The sequence below is a fragment of the Mus caroli genome, chromosome 1 (assembly GCF_900094665.2).
Source record: "Mus caroli chromosome 1, CAROLI_EIJ_v1.1, whole genome shotgun sequence".
Classification (NCBI taxonomy): Eukaryota; Metazoa; Chordata; class Mammalia; order Rodentia; family Muridae; genus Mus; species Mus caroli.
The window spans coordinates 9,594,397-9,618,205 of record NC_034570.1 but is presented as its reverse complement, the minus strand read 5'-3'; the positions used below and the strand labels follow the sequence as shown (position 1 = coordinate 9,618,205).

Sequence of the window (23,809 nt, the reverse complement as noted above, 5' to 3'; positions counted from 1 at the left end):
TCTCTCTCACCTCTCTCACTCGCTCGCTGGCTCACTCTCGCTCTCGCTTTCGCTCTCTTTCCTGCTACCTTTAAGCATGTAGAACCCTCAGCTACCAGATCAGCCTGTGTGCTGCCATGTTCCCCACCATGAAGATAATAGACTAAACCTCTGAAATTGTAAGCAAACCCCAGTGAAATGCTTTTGTTTATAACAGTTGTCATGATCTTGGTGTCTCTTCACAAAAATAGAACACTAGATAAGACACCAACAAAGTACAAGACATAGAAAAGAGTCTTGAGTGTTGAAGACAAGTTAAAGGATACTGAGGGCTCAATCAATGAAATCTGAATAGTAATCTAAAAAAAAATATATATGCAGGCTCAAAAACTCCAGGAAATCTGGAACACTATAAAAAGACAAAATCTACGAATAAAGGGAGTGGTGAGGCACAAAGTAAGGAAAAGAATCCCATCAAAGGAAAAAATTCTAACAAAATCATAGAAGAACATTTCCCCAAACAAAACAAGAAAATGCTTATTAAGGTACAAGATGTACACAGAGCACCAAATAGACAGGACCAGAAAAGAAATTTCCCATGACATGTAATAATTAAAACACTAACTATACAGAACAACAGCACCGAAAAGGAGATTAAAATCTCTAAGGGGAAAGAACAAGTAATATATAAAGGCAGAACAACTAGAATAACACCTGGCTTCTCAATAGAAACTCTAAAAGCCCGAAGGGCTGTGGAACAGTGGACTGTACCAGGAAACTTGGTACGGTTAAGTGGGTTCAGAGAACTCTCCCCAGAAACCCAGGCACCCACTTGAAATGGTAGGCATCTCCCTGTTCCCTACCAGATTTCTAGCCCAGAACATATGACCCCACTACCCACTACCCACACTGGTCACTTAGCCCAGATCAGAGTTCTCTATTTTAATAATATTATCTAGAGGCCCTGAGGGTTTAGCCAATAAGCTTCCCTTCCCTGACATTCCTTCCTGTAAAAGTCTACTCTGAGAAGGTGGTATGCACCCATTTTCCACGATGAGGAGTCAATAAATGGTATGGATAAACATGGACTGTCTCTTTTATCAAGAACTACCCTGGGGAGCATGGAGAAGGTCTTCACCTACAGAACCACAGCCTAAGTCTCCTGCAGAAGACCCTTCTGCACTCCAAGACAACCACTGCTAAGCTAAGGACTTTCATCAATGGGTTAAACTGGAGTTCCCTGCCTGGCCTGGGGCTCATCCTTAGCCTACTGGCCCACTCCATTCCCAACTCTCTGAGACTCAGTGGCATCTAGATGTCCAGGAGTTCGGGACAGAGTTCCATGGACTCCAGACCCTTTGTTCCCAAATCCATGCAGTTTCCAGTGTCAGCTGAACTCCTAGGAGCTTGGGAACCTCAGCTTCAGCCTCCCATATCCTAGACTGTGATTTTCCACCCAATGAGTGGAGTATTGATGCTTCCCTAAAGCCCATCACCCAGTGGCAGAGGAGGAAGGGCCTGTAAAGATTTTCTACAAATTCTGAGAGACGTCTATCAATCAAGACTATTATACCCACAAAAACTAGCAATCACAATTGACAGAGAAATAAAAACATTCCACAATAAAACCATATTTAAGCAGTATCTATCTACCAATCCAGCTCTATGGAAGGCACTAAAAGGAAAACTTTAGCCTGGTGAGGATAACAACAGAATTGACAAATGCCAGGACAGAAATAAAAGCAGGGAGAAAGAAACACATGCCATAACATCAGAATGGCAGGAACCAATAAACACTGATAATTCCTCAAACAAAAAACACAGATAAATAGATTGGATTTAAAAACGGGATTTATCCTTCTGCTACAGACAATATATACACCTTAACATCAAGGATAGACATCACCTCAGGGTAGGCATAGCCATTTTAATAGACAAAACTGACTTCAAACAAAACTAATCATAAGAGATAGGAAAGGACACTACATACTCATAAACAGAAAAATTCCCCTAGAGGATAATGTGGTAATAAACATGTACACATCAAACATGGGGCACCAAAGTTGATAAAAGAAACTACTACAGCTTTAATCACATATGGACCTTCACCTGCTGATAGTGGAAAACAGCAGTACCCCATTCTCACCAACAGGAAGGTCATCCAGACATCACTAAACAGAAAAATGCTGGAGATAGCGGACATCATAAATCAAATAGCCCTAATAGATATTACAGAACATTTCACCCAGACACAACTATCTTCTTTTCAGCACCTCATGGAACTTCCTTCAAATTGAAAACATCAGAAAGATTGTCTTCCAAGAGACACAGGGAGAGTCAGCATTCCTAAATCAATTAACATAATCGATTACAGAAACAGCCTGAAAGGTAAATAATATGATTATTTCACTAGATGCAGAAAGGGCCTTTGGGGGGGAAAAAACCTTCATGATAAAACAACAACAACAAAAAACTAAAAATTCTATCAGGAAATTTTTTACAGCTGATAAACACTTTCAGCAAAGTAGCTGGATATAGAGTTAATACACGAAACTCAGTAGCCTTACTATATACAAATGACCAAAAAACAGAGAAAGAAATCTGAGGAGCAGTACATTTTACAATAGCCTCAATATATATATATATATATATATATATATATATATATATATATATATATATACCTTGAAATAACATTAAGAAAACAAGCAAAAGACTTGTATAATAGAAACTTTAGGACATTGAAGAAAGAAATTGAAGAAGACATCATAATATAGAAAGGTCTCCCATGTTCATGGATTGGTAGGATTAATATTGTGAAAATGACCATTCTACCAAATGCATTCTACAGTTTCACCATAATCCCCATCAAATAGTCCAACTCTTCGCAGAAATTAAACCATTTTTAGCTTTATATGGAAACACACACACACATAAAGACAGCTAGGACAATCCTGAATAATAAAATAATGTCTGCAGGTATCACTATCCAAGATTTCAAATTGTAGTACAGAGCTACAAGTAATTAAAAAACAACATGGTATTGGGATAAAGACAGACATGTTGATCAATGGAATCAAATTGAAGACCCAAATACAAATCCACAGACCTATGATTTTTGACAAAGAAGCCAAAAAGCACACTGAAGGAAAAGCAGCATCTTAAACAGATGGTGCTTGTCAGACTGGATGGCTGTATGTGAAAGAATGCAAAGATTTCCATGTTTGTCACCCTGCACAAAATTCAACTCCAAATGGACCAAGAACCCAAACCGAAGACCATGGTACTCTGAATCTCATAGGAAAGAACGAGGGACACAGTCTTGAACTCATTTGCACAGGGAAGGTCTTTCTGAACAGGACACAACACAAAGCACTAAGATCAACAACTAATAAATGGGACCTCAGGATGCTAAAACTCTGCATGGCAAATAGTGGACACCACCTTTCAGGCAAAGTGGGAGGCTACACAAAAGGAAAAGGTTTTTACAAATTATGCACACCTGATAGAAGGTTAAAAAATAAATTGTATAAAAAACTAAAAACCAACCCTCAAGAAAACAAATAACCAAAGATAAAAATAAGGGGGAGAAGTAACCAGCTCTCAAAGATGAAACACAAGTGGCTGAGAAGCACTTAATGACATGGTGAGCCTTCTTAGCTGTCAAGGAAATGTACATGGAAATTTCACTTTTCACCAGTCAGAATGGCTGATATCAGCAAAACAAATGACTGCACATGCTGCCAAGGATGTGGGAAAAGAGATCTCCTTCTCCATTACCAGAGGGAGTACAAACATGTATGCCATTATGGAAACCAGTGGTGTGGTGGTTCCTCAGGAAGCTGGGCATAAGTCTACCTATATCACTCTTGGGCATATACCCAAAGAATGCTTCATCCCACATCAGAGATATTTAACCCTGTCATTCAAACCACTACAGAGAGGAATGGGGTATAGGGTGTAGTGATGAAAAGAGAAGGCTCTGTTAAAGAATCTAGAAAAGGTCTTTGACTTCAGTAATGATTTACATTAAAACTAAATGCTTGAGAAACAATTATTATGTGCACTTCTTCCAAATAAGGAACCCTTCACACTTGACTGTCTAAATTTAAAAACAGACCTTCTGCTTGGATAAAATGGCGGTGCTGGGGATTTGTACTCACCTTGTGAAAACTCCTCCTTGCAAGCAATGAAGTAGAAGAAAATAATGTTCATTTTCTTGTCCTGCTTTCTCTAAGTCAGCCTTCAACCATGAGTAGCTAAAACAATGGACTATGAGTGTTCCACAAAGCACAAAGCTCAAGGTTAAAACACCAAGAACATATTGTCCATCATGGAAGTACCTAACAGATAGGACAATGTCCGCAACTAAATCAGTTACATAGATTATAATGCCCAAAACGGACATCATAAAATTACACTTGGTATATTTCATTATGAAGGACTGTGGCTATTGCCTAGTTACTCCTTTTCAGATACAAAAATAGGGGAAAATGCCACAATGAATACTAGTGTATCTTTTGGGTTAGCATTGAATTGTAATTTATACTCTGAGTCTAACTAGTAAAAAGAATATGGTGATATAGTTCAGTGATAGAGTGTTTATCTAACATTCATACATTCCTATATTCAGTCCTATATTCAGTACCTAGTACCAAAAATAAATAAATAAATATTATGAAATTGGAACACTAAAACAAAAGTGAATAACTTTAACTTCCTTTAAAAAAAAAAAATCTCTACTCCAGATCAAGTGGTACAAGAAGGCCTTGCTGTATCTTCTCCTCTGCTGTGATCTTCATTACAGATAACAATGTCTAAAACAGAGAAAAACCATGTCGTTAACTCTTAACTATAAAGCCTGGCCCACGGTGTTATCAAGGTCCTGTGTTTCTAAATATAATATCTGCACTAAATATACTTCTTATATTTGGAAAAGTCTCAAAAATATAATCATTGTTGATAATGTCATCTCAAACTCAAGTACTTACCATTTAAATTTAAAACTCTGTCTTCTCATGGGATATTTATGACAGGACCATTTCTATTGGCCAAAAAATATACATGCAAACAACCTGAATGTTACTTGATTCCAAATCACACTACAGAGCCATAATAGCAAACGCATACATGTATACCAATGGGTCAGATTAGAGGACCAGAACTAAGCCCACTCAGACACAGCGGTTGGATCCTTCACAAGTGCCAAAGCATGCACGAGGGAAAAGACGGCCTGTTTGAGCCATGGCGCAGGGGCTCTGGATATCCACACACAGAAGAATGAAATTAGATTCCTATCTCTCACCTACAACAATCAGTTCAGAATTAATCAAAGACCTTAATGTAAGGCTTGAAACTTTAAAATAAATAGAACTTAGGAAGAAAAACTGAAAATACAGGCACAGGCAAGAACTCTGTAGAAAGGATTCCGACAACTCAGGAAATAATATCAAGAATTGACAAATAGTCATTCAATTGTTACCTAGATTATACACACACACACAAACACACACATACACACACACACACACACCTCTAAACACTGAAACAACAAATATTCTAACTAATGGACAAGTGAATTGAACAGGTAGCTCTCAAAAATAACAAATAAAACTAGTCAATAAACAATTTAAATATGTTTATTTATGGAAACACTAAGAAACATTCAGTAAAACTATATTGACTGGCTAGAGAGAGAATTCAGCCAGAAAGAACAAGTATTGCTGCTCTGGCAGATTTGAGTTTGAGCCAGGCGTGGTGGTGCACACCTTTAATCCCAGCACTCGGGAGGCAGAGGCAGGCGGATTTCTGAGTTCGAGGCCAGCCTGGTCTACAGAGTGAGTTCCAGGACGGCCAGGGCTGCACAGAGAAACCCTGTCTCGAAAAACCATAAAAAAAAAAAAGATCTGAGTTTGATTCCCAGTACCCACCAGTTCCCGACACTAATATCAGGCAACTGGCAACTGCTTATCAACTTCAGTTCCAGGGATGTCATATTCTTATTTCATGGCATACATTCTGATTTGTGCAAACATCACACACACACACACACACACACACACACACGATTTAAAATAAAGAATAGATCTGAAATAACTAACTAACTATGCTGAGAGTCCATCTCACTCAATCTGAACATTAAATCATCAGGCTGTGGCATGAAAGAACCCTTTATGTACTGTGACTGTGAATATACATTTCTGTAGTCACTACAGTATGGAAGTTCCTCGTCTAGGTAGCAGTCTAGATGTTTACCAATGAGTGAATGGGAAAAGAAGGTGTGCAATAACTATTCACTATTTACTACTTGCAAGAAAATGAGTGAAGTTGCAGATTATCATGTTAAATTAAAGCAGCCTCAGAAAGACAAACATTGCATGTTTTCGCTCATGTGCAGAATCCAGACTTTAAAATGATACTCAAGAAAAGGACAATTGGAAAGGCGAGGCAGAAAAAGGAGTGAATTAGATTGGCATATATGATATGCATGCATAAGAACAGCACTAATGTTTTTTGTAAATTAGAGACAACTATTTATTTCTAATCTCACGAGGTCATTTTTATTCCCACATGTACATATCTGAAATAAGTAGACTGGAAGACAGGGCATCATATATTTTCATTCTTCCTCTTTTTAAATATAATCCCCTCATTTCTTTATAATAAATATAAAATAATAAATATAATAAATTTATAATATGTGATACATAATATAATACATATAAGACTATTTAAAGGTATCAAAATACACTTAACGACAGAATAATAGCTATATAAATTCATAATATCCATTTTACCTAGAAATTGCACACAGGATTCCAACCTAGGTTTATGTTTATAAATAGGCAGAGAGATATGTACTCTTGTATAATCAAAAAAAAAAAAAAAACAGAAAGCTATCTAGATGAGAGGCCTGGTTCAAGAACTGTGGCACTTATTTATAGTCAAATGATGCAATCTTAAAGAACAGTAACTTCGTTTGAGATATTAGGATAGAGAATGTAGCCAAGAAACCGCCATCTGCAATTGGAGGAGAGAGAACATCTCCAGAAAGCACCCTCGCCAGCACCTTGACCCTGGACTTCGGTCTCTAAAGCTGTTATAAAATGAACTGTAATCTGATGAGTCTGTGGTGTTCTACCTGTGAACCACAGGAGCTGGCACGCTGTTCTCTATAAAGAACACTCAGTCTCTAAAAGCCCGGGAGGGAAGAATTGCAAAAAACACACACATGCAAACTACTGCCTACTGTTCTATGTACTTTTTCCACTTCTAAGCATTTTGTTTAAGAGTCTACAGAATAATCCTGGACGGTATTTTTCTCTGCCTATGAAACATGAGTAAAAATCTTTAATTCATTTCCCAGACTCTTCTAGCAAAACTATAATCAGGTGATTTCAAAATAATCAAATCAAAATACAATAGTTGAGCTGAAATTTCACACAGAACTTTTAATGTAAGTAACTTACTCAAGCTTATAAGCTATTATACCCAAGGAGTCTGTGTATATACTTATTAATCCATCCATAAAGAAAACTTGCTTTGCCTGACTTGATTAAGTAAAACCCCAGCAGTTTTTCATTAATATTTCACGAGGTAGAGCCATTTCTAAGAAACAGAAACTATATTATAACCAGAACATTTGACTTAATAGATTAACATAACAATGTCCATATTCTTGATTTGGTTAGACAGACATAATTCCAACAGGAAGTAAGTCTACACAATAAACAATGTAGCCAGCATACAGATACCACACAACTCTCTGAATAATTACAGTTTTATAACTTGTATTACACATTTTTACCTCCACAGTTGATCACTGTTCCAATACCACCCGAGTGAAAATAACACCGCTTACAAAATGTGGCTTCTACTCACGGACTTATTAAGACAGTTCAATGTATTTCATTGAGAGAACAGCCCAGCTGTATGGCTAGCTGGCTGCCAGCCAAAATATATAATCTTTGCCCTAGTACACGATCGTTCTTCAATAAAGCAGATATTTAAAAGAATTAAAACTGGGAAAGTTTCACTTAATCAAACAAACAATTCATGTAAAACTAGACTTACTTGTGACAAATATAAAAGCCTTCTTTAACTCAATGTCTCTTCTTGGAAATCTTCAGCTTATGAGTTTTATTTCTTCACTGTCTAACTCTTTAGGATCAGGTACTAAAGTGAAACCGAAGTCACCTGTTAGTCACGTGTGCCACTCTATCTGTTGATAGGAGTCTGTATAACTCGATGACAGTGCACCTCTTACAACCCTCACTGAGAAGACAAAGCATGCGTCCTTCTTTATAACCAGCCTTTAACATAGTTACCATTTAATAGTTAAGGAAATATAACTTGAGGAAGTATGTCCTATTCATAACAGCTATAAAATAAAATAAAATAAAATAAAATAAAATAAAATAGAATAAAATAAAATAAAATACCTGGAAGCAAACCTGACCAAGGAACTAAAACTGAATGAACTCTACAATAAAGACATGAAGACAGTGGAAGATGGACAGAGTGTTCATGCTCACAGATAGGAACATCTAAATTTGAAAATGGCTATATTAACCAAAAATCTGTACTCCCATCCAAGGCCCAATGGTCTCTTCACAGAATTAGGTTAAAGTCCTAAAATTCACATAGAAGCCCAAAGGGCAGCATATAGTTAAAGCAAAAAGAATACTACTAAAGGTATCACAAAATCTGATCTCAAATTATATCAGAGGCATAACAGTGTGGTGTGAGCACAAAAATAGGCACTCAGACCAATGATTGAGTAGAAACTTCGAAATAAACCCACAGTAAAAGCATAACTTTGTAGGGGGAAGAAGTGATATGTCAGTAAAGATGGCAGAAGTCAATCGCTGAGTGAAGACATAGAGGCGGTCCCAGGAGGAAGAGGAGGAGACGAGATAGAGAAAGTTTTTGGGCCAGGCTTTGGAGGGAGAAGCACAGACACCTTGTAGGCCTGGGGGATGTTAGATCCGGTGCTGGCCTCCACCACAGATGTATTCTAATACGGAATAGCTGATGAGTTTAAGCAGTAGATTCTGACTGGGTCCAGCAGGTTGCGTCATTTGACTGATTTTAAATATTAAGATTATCTGGTGTTTTCCATCTACAACAATTCAGATGGGCAAGAGAGATGATGCCATGTGGCAGTCGTTGGCGGTCGGCAGAGCCTGCCATGGGGGTGGTCAGTGTATAGCGATCATTTCCCAGCATTTATGGGAAAAGCGTTAGGTAGCCATGAGGGCTGAATAGACTGGCCACTGCTAATAGGAGAGCCTAGCTGGAGCAAGCATGTTATAACATAACTTGGAGAAAAGACAGTCTCTCTAACAATGATGCTGAGCCAGGCATTGGTGGTATAACACCTCTAATCCCAGCACTCAGGAGGCTAAGGCAGACAGATCTCTGAATTCAAGGCCAGCCTGGTCCACAGAGTGAGGCGCAGGACAGTCAGAACTACACAGAGAAACTCTGTCTTGGGGGAAAAAATGGTGCTGAGAAAATTGGTTTTCCACAAGTAGATGGATGAAACTATTAATTCATCAACTCTGGAACTCTGAGACAAACAGCTGAGGTGCCTATTTGACCTAGTCCCCCTTAGTCCCAATCAATTACAGGGTATGGCTAGCATATCTTGCATTCTTCCCTGAACATTCCAGATCAAGGACTGGGCTGCCCTTCCCCCAGAGGCTCTTACACACACACACACACACACACACACACACACACATCCCAGCCATTTTGGTTACCTGCCCTCTTTTGTACTTTTGGCCTTCTGAGTGCTCAGCTGGTTCTCCTCTCTTCCCTTCCCCTCCCCCTCCCCCCTCCCCCCACCTTCTCCCCACATGGCCCAGTCAGTCTGATCTGCCTGTGGCTATGCGCTCACATATCTATGATAAACTTTCTCCTCTACCATACCTAGAAGCAGCCATGTCCTTTCCTTTCCTTATCATTTCTTTTCATTCAAAAGCTAGACCCATATTTTTCACTCTGCACTAAAGCTAATTAAAAGTAGATTAAAGATCTTAATATAAGACTTGAAACCTTTAAACTGCTAGAGGAAATCATATATAATACACTTCAAGATTTAAGCAGAGGTAAGGATTTTCGGAACTGAACTACACGAGAAATAAATCCAAGAATTCACAAATTAGGTTCCATGACATTAAGGGTCTTCTGCACAGCAAAGAAAATAATCACCAAATTAAAAAATACTGAGTAGGGAAGAAGAAAATCTACCAACTATACATCACACACACATACACACACCAAATCATGCAATCATCTAATGTGCTAATGAATTTAACAGAATCTTCTCAAGAGAAAAAATGCAACTTGCTAATAAACATTTCAAACATGTTTAACAGCTTTAGTCATCCATCATGGAAATACAAATTAAAATGTTGTAAGATTTCACTTCAGTCCAGTCAGAACTGGCCACACCAAGAAAACAAATAACAACAAATTCTGGGGAAGATGTGAGGAAAGGGGGTCTCTTACTTGTCCCTAGTGGATATATGAAGTTGTCCAGCCACAATGGAAATCAGTATAGAAGCTCCTCAAAAACTGAAAATAAAACTACCATATGTCTCAGGCATGCAACTGTCAGGTATTTCAACCGAAGGTATCTAAGTCCACACACCACAGACATATTTTCATGTTTTTATTAGTTACAATATAATTATTATTATATCGCTGCATTAAGACATCATGGCGTCTTAATAAAAAGAAGGTACTTAATTGGGCTTACAGTTTCAGAAGGTTAGAGTCTATGATGGCAGAGTGAAGGCATGGCGGCAGGTGGCGGGAGCAGCAGCTAAGAGTTCACATCTCAGTCCACAAATAGGAGACAGAGAAACTGAGAAAGATATGAGTCCTTTGACCTTCAAAGTCCAACCCCAGTGACACATCTACACCAATAAGGCCACACCTTCTAATCCTTCACAAACAGTTCCACCAACCAGGGGCCAGGTATTCAAACATACAAGTCTATGAAGGCAGTTTTCATTCAAATCACCACATTCTACTTCCTGAACCTCATAGGCTCCTATCATATCTTAATGCAAAATGTATTTAGGCCAACATGAAAAATCCCCATAGTCTTTCATAGTCTCAAATACTGCTTAAAAGTCAAAATCCAAAGTCTAACATCTCTTCTGAGACTCTGTAAGGTCAAAAAGCAAATTACATACAGATTAAAATACACATTATTATATGAAAAGGGAGGGGCTGGGGCACAGTGAGGAAGTACTCGATCAAAGGAAGACCAAACCTTAGAAGGGAACACTTCGCACCCTGTAGCAGTATGTCTAATGTCAAGGGGTTTAGATCACGTTACTGCAGCTTTGTTATTAGCAATATACTTTTCTCTCTTAGGCTGGTTCCACTCCCTGGCTCCAGCTGCTTTGGCAGATGTCTTGTGACTCAGGCATCTTCACCATTATGAGGATGAATTAAGGATATCCAAGGCTCCACTCAACTGCCTTTCAGACCCTCCATGTTACTAGCTTGGCCTCAGCATCTCTCTGAAAACATGAAGGAAAATTCCATGACCCCTTTACTAGTATATTCTTCAAGACTCTAACGGCAACATCACTTGGCTGACACTGTCAAGGTTGGCTGCCAAACTGGGGAGAACCCTTGGTTCCCTGGAATCAAGTTTGCAGCAACTTTGGTCTGTTGTTAGTTTTTAGGAGAAGAAAATTCCTTAGGCCTTTTCCTTTAACAAATGAGTCTTAGCTGGGTCTTCTTGCCCTGAGGGGACCCTCCCTTTCTTCTAATAGGGATCAGGCCTCTCCTTAATCTTATCTCTTTTAGCACAAACCTTGGGTCCAACGTTGAATTGAAGTGCTCATTTTCTCTTCAAACTGTATATTTTGTGTGTCTTTTTGCCTCACTTTCTTTTTGCATCATAGACCTACTGTGATGGTTTGCATATGCTCGGCCCAAGGAGTGGCAATATTAGAGGGTATGGTCCTGTTGGAGTAGGTATGGCCTTGTTGGAGTAGGTGTGCCACTGGGTGTGATCTTTAAGGCCCTCATCCTAGATGCCTGGAAGTCAGTACTCTGCTAGCAGCCTTCAGATGAAAATGTAGAACTCTCAACTCCTCCTGTCCCATGCCTGCCTGTTTGCTGCCATGTTCCTGCATTGATAATAATGGACTGAACCCCTGAACCTGTAAGCCAGCCCCAATTAAATGTTGTCCTTATAAGACTTGCCTTAATCATTGTGTCTGTTCACAGCAGTAAAACCCTAAGACATTGGAGTGATTACAAATAACCAAGTGGGAGAGCCAATATTTGGATCTCTTGAAATCTCTCTCATCAAGGAAATTAGTCCACTATTCAATTTAGTTTCATTCTTAGGAAGGGGGCAGAAATCAGCCAGATTCTTTGCCAAAAATCACAAGAATTGATAGCCCAGTCTCTAATATTGCTCCCTTCCCATTTTAAGCTAGAGCTCCATGTTTAACCCTCATCACTGTCTTCTAAACTCCTACCAAGTTGCCCACTAAGCTCTGCTTACAGTATTCAACCAGTTTTCTATCCCAGAGTCCCATAGCATTCCACAGTCCTCTGAAAAGCAACATAGCCAGGTTTGTCAGAGCAAGAGCTTACTTTCAGTATCAACCTTTACATAAGTTACATTTCTATTGCTATGATAAAACACCATGACCAAAGCAACTTATAAAATGTTTATTTGAGTTACAATTCCAGAGGGTTAGAGCCCATGATGGTGGACCAAAAGCATAGTGGCAAGTGGCTGCGGCAGCAGCTGAGAACTCACAAGTCAACACACAAGGAAGAGGCAGAATGGGAACTCACAACAAGCAGAAAGAAACTAACTCAAAATGGCACAAGTCTTCTGGAACCTCAAGGCTCAAGCCCAGTGACATGCCTCCCCCAGCAAGGCCACACCTCCTAATCCTCCACTAATAGTCCCACCAAGTGACTGGAAGCATAGTTTTTACTCTACACAGCAGTGGGTCCATAACTGTGCCAGCGTGTTGGTTTGCTTATTCTTTACATATTGCTCTTAGAGACCTCAATTTTTGTTCTAAATCTTTCAAATTTTTATGACCTTAATATCTGTGGGACATAAAACCATGCCAGGAAGTTTGAGACCTATGCAGGTTGAGACCCAGAGACTCAGTGGACACACCTGAGACTTAAGCAACTTCCTGCCCCTGCCAGACCCCTGGCCTGGAACACCCACCATGCTTCTCACTTAAAAGAAACTTGTCCTATGGTCACATAGGCCCAAAGCAGAGTTCTCCATGCTAATGAGGTACCTAGAGGCCCAGAAGGCTTCACCAATAAGCTTTCCTTCCCAAACATTCCTCCCTGGAAAAGGTATTTAATCTCAGTTCCACTCTGAGTAGTAGGATATGGTTTTGTGCATTCATTTTCTTCCATGACAATAAACTATTTAGAACCATGAACTGTTTCTTTTATCAAGATCTACCATAGTAAGCCATGAAAAAGGCATTCAACTACAGAGACACAACTTAATTCTCCTGCAAAAAGCCTCTCTGCACTTCCAACAACCACCATTATGAAGCCTGCCTCTGCCAATCTGAGGACAATCACCCATGGAACAAGCCAGAGCTCCCCTTTCTCCTCCCCCACCCCCACCCCTGCATTAGACACTGTTCCCAACTCTGTGGGCCTCCAAATCTGTTCTTGGCTCTTCTGTGATTGATTCCCAGCTGTGCCTGGATGTATGTCCAAGAGTCTGAGAAACCCACAGCACTGGCCTCATCACAGGCCCAGGGACCCCAGAACCAGTTCCAGCTTTCCCACATCTCAGACTGTGGTTTCCCACCCCTGAAGCTGTGTCTTGGTGCTTCCCTACAGCACTGTACCCATCCCACCAGCTATAGGCACAGTCAAACTCTCCTAGAGGCCATGCCCAGTGGATGCAGACCGACATATATCCATGCACTAGACTCCACTCAAGTAAGCATGCAATTGCATACTTCACAGAGAAAGACAGCCTTACTGGGTCCTCCCAGACTGTCCACCCAGATTTTTCTTCTACATAGCGAATTCAGTCTTGGTTGTGTGCCTCAGCATTTGCTGGAGGAGCCACATTCCTAAAAGGAGTAGGCTAAGGTGGTGAATACACTCTACATATCTTTTGTGGTATATATTCATCATAATTTGATGGATATCTTAGGATCTGTGCATTTTCTTATAAGTATCTTATAACTCAAAATTTTAAAGTAGGAAGCAATGGTTAATACTTGCTGATTGGGAAAGACAGAGAAAATTGGAAAAGACAGAGCAATTACATCACTTTCACCTTGGACACTAAATCAACCTATTTCCCTTGGCAAGGGTAGGATAGAGAGGAGATAAACAAGTCCCTCCAGTCTGCACAGATAGCACCATGTGCTCATGTAAAACAAATGGAAGCAGAGCATGGCTCTACCAAACTCCACTTTACATTTATAAAATGGGGGGAAATTGTGCCTGTTAAGAGTTAAGAACTACATGGGATTTTAAGAGTAGATAATTAATGGGGTTTGGGGGCGATAGATCAGTTATTAAAGTGATTGCCTTATAAACATGACAAGCAGAGGCTGATCCCCCAGAACCTATGTAAAAATGTGGGGCATGGTGTCTCATTTTTATAATGCCTGTACTGGGGAGATGGAGACATGGGAATCTCTGGGGCTGTCAACCGCTGGCCAGTCTGGCCTGGGTGGCGAGTCAACACTGGTGAAGGGTATGCACAGTTCCTGAGTCACCTGAAATTGTCAAATTGTCTTCTGGCCTCTGCAGATATGCACAGTCACTTTTTCCTTTCTTTCTTTTCTTTACTTTTTTTTTTTTTCTGTTGTTGAGGATTAAAAAGTAATGTTCGGAGGTGGCCCTTGGTTAGACGCACACAGGTTCAAGTAGGCATTGATTGCATCATTTATTGTAAAAGGTAAGCTATTCTTCAAATCGCCAGCCTGCCATTTCTTCCTAAATTGGTGACTCAGTAATTACTCCCCATACCTGCCTAGCTTATGACCTTCCCTCCCCCACTTCTGGAGGTTAGCTTCAATGAAGTAACGCCATTCTTCTTTATGGATATGCAAAGCTACTTGGAAACAAGGCCGAGAGACACAAGAGGCTCAGCGACGGAGCTGGCTGAGGCCAGTGCGGGCCGGTCAGGCCACCTCACGCCACAGTCACCGCGAACTCATCCCTCCCCCAACCCGGGTCACTTGGCTGACCGGCGGGCCGGCAAGTCGTAAGATAGTGGCCGCCAATCCGCTCCGGGCCACTGAGCGAAGTCTCACGTGATCCGCGCCGGGCATGACGTCACGAGACCGCCGCCCTGCCCTCCGAGCCTGAGGTCGCAGCATGCGGAGTGACTCGGGCGCCGGCGGTCACCGAGGTAGATAGAGATGGCTGCCGCTCTGCAGCGCATCGAGCAGCTGTCCAGTCGGGTGGTGCGCGTGTTGGGCTGCAACCCGGGTCCCATGACCCTGCAAGGCACCAACACGTACCTGGTGGGGACCGGCAGCAGGTAAACGCCACCCCCGAACCCCCGCAGCTCACGCAGTCGCGTGGCGGGGAGGCAGCGAGAGGCCAGGCTAGCCCCCAGCGCGTCCCCGAGCTCTGCGGAGGACAGAGGGTGTAAGAAAAGCACAGGCTTCCCACGAGTGACTCACAGTTTACTTGCTGTCTCGCTGCCCGCAGGTGGTGACCGAGTGAGTTTACCCTAGCCTGTGTGGTAGTGCACACTTGAAATCCAGTGTTTGGAATGCAGAGGCAGGAGGTCGCCCCCAGTACGAGGCCATCCTAGGCTACATAGCCACTTTCAGGCTTGGTTGGGTCATATAACTAGGCCCTTACACCCAGGCCCTCAAAAGTTTACAGTAAGCAATTGACTATACTAAATCCAGTCTCTTACAGTAGAGGGCAGAATTTGCTTCCAGTTCAACCCGAGTCTAAACCCGCCAGAGCAACCCAGCCTGTGGGTAGGAGAAACTAACTCTTGCTTTTTACTACTAATCGTGTATGACAAGCATATCTTGTTTGCGTTTAAAGTCTCTATTATATTAACCCTTCTAGAGTAAAGGATATTTACAGGCATCGGACTCTGAGGAAATGGGAGTATTCCAAGTAGACATAAAAGGTTAAGCCCAGAGTGAATCAGGCCAGGGGAAAGTACTGGACCTTTAGGCTTCCGGCACACTTTTAGCAGCAGAGTGCCTAACCTCTAGCATATGGTCTGAGCTGCACTTCCTCAGCCCAGGACAATCTCTTCGTAAACCCATTCTGAAGTCAGCACCTAAGCCGGAAATTGCAAATAGTCTGAATAACCCTGGAGAATGCCCTGCTGGAGTTTGCTGTATGGTTCCAGGAAATTCAACACAGCCTGCTTTTCTTCGAGGGTTAAAATAGATGGCTGGTTTCTATGAAAACTGGATGAAAAAGTTACTAAGATGAACAGTTACTAAGCACGAATGTTCAATGGAATCATATATTGTACTTAAGTAATAGTTTTATAGGCTATTTAAGTAGTAAGTAATGGTAAAATAATTAATGTGCAGATGATGCTACTCAAACTAAAGGGTGATTAGAAACAAATATTAACTGGGTCCAAATCAGATGTTCAAGACTTGTGTCCACTGCTCCACATCACAAAAAGGTCTAAGATGATATATAGGTGGCACTATATCATTGAACTCATTTCTACACTTCTCTTTCTGCTAACTTTGGGCTCATTGGCCAATCCCTCCTTGCTGACACAACATCCTCTCTAGCTGCTGGTCTCTCATTCTCCATCTTTATCAGAGTTTTGTACTTCTCTAAATGCAATCCTAACTTCATGCTATTCAGTTACAGATGTGTGTCATGCATGCGTATGTATGTGTGCGAGTGTGTGTGTGTGTTTGTTTTCTTAACTCTCCTCCATTACCTGTGCTCTTCAGACTGAACCCTACTAAAGTGAAGCACAGGCCTTCCTGAGTTGATCTTATAAACAGAACTATCACTGTATTTGAGCAAACAAAACGCTTAAACACTCCTTAACATTTCTCTCCTCCTGGCACACATCCAAGCCATCTTGGCAATGTGGTTTTGACTTCTATTAACCCATTCAGTTCTTGCATAGATGTCTGCACTAGCCTCCTATCTGGGTTACCTGCCTCTGCTTTTGTCCCTCAGTCCATTCTCCCAAAGGTAGCCATCTTGTTCACCCTCTGGTCCAGCCATGCCAGCCTTCCTAGTGTCCCAGATGAGGCATATTTCTCCCTCCAAACTTTGATTTAAGTTCTCTTCTGATTTTTCCACTTCACTCACTCTTTAGAGCTCACGTAAAATGTCAGTTCCTTGTGGAAGTTAGCCCTGACCTCTTAGACAATATTATAATGCACTGTAGGTTTTGTGGTGTTTATCTCAACTGTAGCTTTTTTTGGTTTTGGGGTTTTTTTAATCATTATTTTCTTTTTTTTTAAATCAGGTATTTTCTTCATTTACATTTTCAGTGCTATCCCAAAAGTCCCCCATACCCTCCCCAACCCACTCCCCTACCCACCCACTCCCACTTCTTGGCCCTGGCGTTCCCCTATACTGAAGCATATAAAGTTTGCACGACCAATGGGCCTCTCTTTCCAGTGATAGCCGACTAGGCCATCTTCTGATACATATGCAGCTAGAGACACGAGCTCCGGGGGGTACTGGTTAGTTCATAATGTTGTTCCACCTATAGGGTTGCAGATCCCTTTAGCTCCTTGGTTACTTTCTCTAGCTCCTCCATTGGGGGCCCTGTGNTCCATCCAATAGCTGACTGTGAGCATCCACTTCTGTGTTTGCTAGGCCCCGGCATAGTCTCACAAGAGACAGCTATATCAGGGTCCTTTCAGCAAAATCTTGCTAGTGTATGCAATGGTGTCAGCGTTTGGAGGCTGATTATGGGATGGATCCCCGGATATGGCAGTCTCTAGATGGTCCGTCCTTTCGTCTCAGCTCTGATTTTTGTTTTTAAGTTTAAGGTCTGTAATGTATGAAATCTCTCCCTACTTGGTTATCCCACTGTAATGGAAGATGAGCCAAGGTTTATTTTCGTATTCCCAGCCCCAAGTCTTGGACAGCAGAAGTGGCATAGTGAATCCTTACTGAATATTTGCTTACACTTTTTCTCTTAATTTTTGCTTTTGTTTGATTCTTGGAGTACTGACAGCTTTAGCTGTTCTTTGTCCTTTGTTTTGGTCAATTTGTAGACATCACAGTTCACTAAATCCCTGGTAGACCTACCCTAACAATTAAAATGCCCTTACTCAATAAGTCTTTTCCAGAGTATATAACAGTCTTTCTCTGTTCAAGAACCACTGATAGCTGAAATTCTAACCTTCCCTGTCAAAATGACTTTGAGGACAAATTTTGTATACTATAGCAGAAAAAAAGGCCATAGAATTTTCGGTGTGGATATTACTTTGAGAACTTTGTATTTTGAGTACTGCATTTGCAGGATTTGCTCCTCCCTGTCCTTCCTCCAACTTCTCTCCGATCGTGGACTCTTTTATGTACGTGTCATTGTTACCTATATAATTATATAAACACAACCTGCCGAGTGCTTTCTTTATTGCTCCTATGCATCTGTTTAGGACTGACCACTTACTATGGGGGTGGGGTGGGGGGCTCCCTGGAGGATTCACTGATTCTTCCCAGCACCATTGACTGCCTGTAGCTCTTTCTCTAGGGCTGCAGCCTTGTGAGACTTCTTCCATCCACGTTAGCATGTCAGCTGCTATTGTCATTTTTCAGGTCTTGTTTAGCCAGAAATCATATGGTTGAAATTTAATGAGTGTTGTATGTGGAAAACACTGTCTTGGAGCAGACATCCTGATTCTCTTGCTTTTACAAGTCTCCCCAGCCACCTTCCTCAGTATTCTCCAACCCTACATGTTGGGGTTGTATTGTAGATGTATCAGCTAGGGTTGGACACTCCAGTCAACCACCTTTGCCTGCTTTAGAATCTTGGCTGTTTCCTCGCTTGTGAGACTTGGAGTGAGATAATTATCTCACTAACATGGTCTTTTATCTATACAATGAATTACATAAGATCTTTTTCATAGGAATATTATGCAGACACAGTGAAATCTCAATAAAAGTATTAAAAACAAAAATTAATCCTGAGGAAAGCGCATTACAGTGTTGATTATAGCTTCTGCTTCCTTGTAATACATTAACACTAGGCTCATAGTGTAAGGTGGTCAACAGTGCGGATGATTTGGGGTGAGTGACAGCAAAATGGACAAAGGGCAGTTAATAGCTCTCTGAATATTGATATAATATTTCATTAATATAAAATTCCTATAAAACAATTGCTTCTACTAACTCAGTTGAGTATTTCTCTATTCATATAACAGATCATGTGTCTGAATTGTTCCAGGCACTGAGTTCTGCAGCTCCATCTACAGTGTTCTCTTGAGCTCTTTATGAATACAGCTTGTATTTGCAAAGAGACCTCCTGAGGTAGGGCTGCCGTCGATGACTGTAGGTAGTGGAATGATCCACACACTCAGAGATGACTGGACCTCACAGTAACTGTGCTTGGACATTACACAGCGAATGACCAGAACTAGTTTTCCTATCTAGAACTGAAGCATTATGCCAGGAGGAATGATTTCAGTGCTAGCTAAAGTAGTGCTGTCCCCCAGAGTCCCAGTGAGTAACTCTCATACCAGCCATCGTTGGACCTTGTATAAGCCTGAAAGACCTGGGATAAATCACTTAGCCTGTCTCAAGCCATGGTTCTCTACAAAATATTGCAATAAACTCCCTGGAGTTGATATGAAGAGTAAGTTATAATAAGTATGAGTTTAGTTCTGAAATGCTGTGTTATATTTTCCTCCTTAATAGTTGTTCAAACTCTTCCTTTTTTTTCCTCCAATTTATAACCTCTGGTTACTGCTCCATTCTGAGCAGGCTGTGTTTGTGCCAGGCCTTGGAGAAGTCCTGTTAGCCTCTATCCAAGAGCCCTTCCTTTGCTAGAGCTGGTTAGGCTACCGAAAACAAACAAACAAAAAACTGCAAAGGCCTGGGAGCCACTTTCTCAACTCCCAGAGGCTTTTTACTCAGACTTTGATCTGTAGAGAGACAACACAGGCACTCCAAAATGTCTGTGTTCTGTGTTAACTAGAGTGTAAACCTGTTTATTAGCTCTGTTGATTTTGTTATAACTTTTGATCACTATGATATAGTCTGGACTATAACATTTTAAATTCAATGTTAGATTGTCAGATGTTTCAAAGCTACTTCTTAGGAGGAGGACAAAGCAGTGGTTTAAATATGTTGATAAGGGACCATGATACAAGGCATGGAAAGGTTCCTTTTTAAAGACCTTAAGGCCTTCAGAGACCAAAAGTAGTCCAAGCTAGTTAAAGAACACTAAGAATTTGGAATAACATTTTAAAACACACAGAGACAGAAAAAAAAAATTAGAATCATGGCCTAGGGGGTGTTTCATGATCTAGTTCTGTGTGTTTTAACTTTAGTGTGACTAAATGTACAGTGGGCCAAGCTTTCCAAATGTAGAAATACATCGATGAGCTCCTCTAGCCAAACAAGCAAGCTTCCTGCCCTCCAGGGGCTCATGTTTGTATAGTGCTGAAAGGAAATTGATGTATTCCTGTATGTTATGTAAATAATGCGGAATGTCAAATTCACTGCAGCCCAAGTCAAGCTACTGTATCTGGCTAAAACTGCCTTTATTATCTTAGTAAACCACTAACAGAATAGGCTCTGACTTTATAATGTTAATTAGTGTTGAATAGGTAACTACCTGTTTGTATTTTAAGTAGGGCGTTGGAACCTTGGCTAAGTTTGACTAAACAAATTTAGAATAACACTGAGTTGATATTTTTCTGCAATTTTGGATGACAGGCAGGGAAACAGGGAGAAGGGGTAAGACTGGCTGGCTCTTAGTACAAGGCCAGTTGGCTTTTTTTTTTATTTGGGTGGGAGGCAGTGAAGGGCTTGCCCTTTCGACTGTAAGGTCTCTAACCTCTCTTGGCTTTTTTTTATTTGGGTGGGAGGCAGTGAAGGGCTTGCCCTTTCGACAGTAAGGTCTCCAACCTCTCTGTCTCCTGTCTAATGGCATACCCAGTGCTCCACCTAGAAGGCTCCGAATGATTGACCTTTTCCCTTTCCTGCAGGTCCTATTACTTATGCCTTCTAAAAGTCCTTTAAGCCATTGCAGGCCCTAAGGATTCACTTGGTAGGACCATCCGCTCCCTCCAGCCAGTGTGCCCACTTGCAGAGGAGTTTACAGTATATTTCTGAAGTCTATCCAGCTGTCTCCTCAGTAAAGATTCATCACAATGTCACTCTCCTCCTCCCCAATATATTTAATTGATTATCACATTCCTGTATGTAATGGTGTGAGTGTGTACCACCACATGCGTGTGGGGGTCAGAGGATAACGTAAAGGAGTCAGTTTCCCTTCTATCGTGTGAGGACAAGGATTGAACTCAGGCTCTCAGGCTCAGTTGCAAGGGCTTTTACCAGCTGAAACACTTTGCACACCCAAGATTTTTTTTAATTTTATTTTTAAAATTATACAAATTAAGCTCACACAAATTAGGAAGCACATATTTTGATACACAAATACACACACACACACACACACACATATATATATATATATATATATATATACACACACACACACACACACATACACATGTGTGTGTGTGTGTGTGTGTGTGTGTGTGTGTGTGTATCAGCCCTGCTTGCTCAGTCCCTGCTTACTCTGGCCCAAAGATTTATTTATTATTACAAATAAGTACACTGTTACTGTCTTCAGACACACCAGAAAAGGCATCAGATCATATTACGGGTGGTTGCTGGGATTTGAACTCAGGACCTTCAGAAGAGCAGTCAGTGCTCTTACCCACTGAGCCATCTCCCCAGCCCTTATGAAAACTTTCGAAATCCTTTTGGCTTTTAAAATACATATACCATTGTTCCTAAAAGTCACTCAGCTATATAAGAACACATGGAACTTCTTGCTCCCAACTTTCTAACTGTAGCAATACAAGATGTGTTTTTGTATTGGCTATAGATATTAGAGACAAACCCATCGAATGTAATATATCGTCATTCAGTGAGTGTACAATTTTTCAGGGTGTGTATGATGTTGTCTATGCTCCTGGGGGTGTGCACATATGTAAGTGTGGCAGGTGTGTTTTTCTATTGCTCTTCACCTTACTTTGTTAAGGCATGGCCTCTCACCTGGAACCTACTTTTTGGCTCTGCTATCTAGCCAGGTAGGCCCCATCATCCGTCTGTCCCCTAGCTGGCCAGTGAACCCTAGGATCTGAGATCCTCCTATCTGACATCTATGGACTCCCGATCCACTCCTACATCCACCCCTACCCTCCTCCCCTTACCCCTATTTCCTCCTTCTAGCATGGAGTTATAGGTCAAATCACCATATGCCTGCCTTTGTCTTGGGTGCTGGGCATCCTGATTCAGGGCCTCATGGTTGAAAACCAAGCATGGTACCCTCTGAAGCTCCCACCAGCTCCCCATGTACTCAATTCAAATGTCCTGAGCTAACGTTATGTTGTTTCTTTGTTTTGGTCCCCCACAGCTACCCTTCCACCCATCATTGGGAAGCAGGCAGTTGTTTATATTCCCAAAAGAATGAAAGGCATGACCTGTAGGAGTTAATCTAGAGACAGTTATAGATGAATAATGAATGGGTCATGCTAGCTAAGGCTAGTCTTCCTCAGCCTAAATAAGTGAGGCATTGCTATGAAGTACCAAGAGTTAAGAAGTCCGAGGTTGGGTACTGGTGGCGCACGCCTTTAATCCCAGCAATCAGGAGGCTGAGGCAGGTGATCTCTGAGTTTAAGGTCAGCCTGGTCTACACAGAGAAACCTAGCTTCGAAAAAACAACAAGCAAGCAAACAACAAGCAAACAGTTTGTGAGCTGGCCTTGAGGAGAACGGTATCCTCATTCCTTCATTCCAGAAAAACATAGAGAAAAGTCAGTCCTTTCGCTGCTGAAGAAAGATAACAAAAGAACACAGTCACAGGCTAGCAATACAAAACTGAAAAATGGCAGCCATAGGTGTGTCTCAGAAACAGACGGGCTTGTGTGTTTTTTCCATGCTCCCTCCAGTCCTTCCCAGCGAAGGGCACAGTGTAATAGTTTACTGTTAGGTCGGCTGCCCAGTACTGCAGTGTCTGCATTGCCTTGGCTCTTACTGCACCGTGGGGTGATTTCTCCCCCATTGGATCTATCCCGCCTCTGGCCTTCCTGATGATCTCTATCTCTCCCCACGTAGTTCCTTCCCACTCTGTAGTCACCTGGGGGCATCTGGGTCTGGTGCGTTGGTGTGTGAAAGGTGTGCCGTTCCCCCATTAATCTATCTGGCTCACCCCTCATTCCTCTATCACCCCTAGATAGTTGTCCATCTGCTTTCATGCCCAATTAAATATTTCTCTATTCATTTATATTTTTACTTAAATCTAGGTTCCCACATCAGAAACTGTGTTTAGTGTCTGATTTTGATGCCAGAGGAACCGTGGTTTTCTGCATGAGTTTGCTTCTTCCTTTCAGTTTGGAGTTCAGTTTTCGAGTACAGCTGATGTTAGCTGTACTCGAAAAGTTTGGTAGAATTCAGCTACTAAGTGTATCCATGGCTAGGCTGAAGTTTCTTTGTGTAGGAATGTATCTATTTGTTGTAGTTGTAGATTAACCATGGGTGTGTGTGTCTTAGTCAGGGTTTCTATTCCTGCACAAACATCATGACCAAGAAGCAAGTTGGGGAGGAAAGGGTTTATTCAGCTTACACTTCCA

General features: G+C 41.3%; 2 protein-coding genes across 3 annotated transcripts in view; one reads left to right on the top strand and one right to left on the bottom strand.

The window, feature by feature from the left end:
• The window catches only part of Xkr9 (XK related 9), a 39,696-nt gene extending 31,493 nt beyond the window's left edge, over positions 1–8,203 (bottom strand). Inside the window, exons 1-2 of one of the 2 annotated variants that reach the window (XM_021168640.2) lie at positions 8,053–8,203; positions 4,143–4,796 (exon numbers count right to left, since the gene is read on the bottom strand). In XM_021168640.2, the coding sequence (XP_021024299.1) occupies positions 4,143–4,414 (272 nt within the window). In that variant the 5' untranslated portion in view covers positions 4,415–4,796; positions 8,053–8,203. Of the gene's footprint in view, positions 1–4,142; positions 4,797–7,786; positions 8,025–8,052 lie in introns of those variants that run through there. The other variant, XM_021168649.2, reaches the window with a different exon arrangement.
• A 7,112-nt stretch (positions 8,204–15,315) lies between these two features.
• Lactb2 (lactamase beta 2) overlaps positions 15,316–23,809 on the top strand; it is a 35,031-nt gene continuing 26,537 nt past the window's right edge. The window contains exon 1 of the mRNA XM_021159551.2: positions 15,316–15,517. Coding sequence (XP_021015210.1) covers positions 15,396–15,517 — 122 coding nt within the window. The 5' untranslated portion in view covers positions 15,316–15,395. The remainder of the gene's footprint in view (positions 15,518–23,809) is intronic.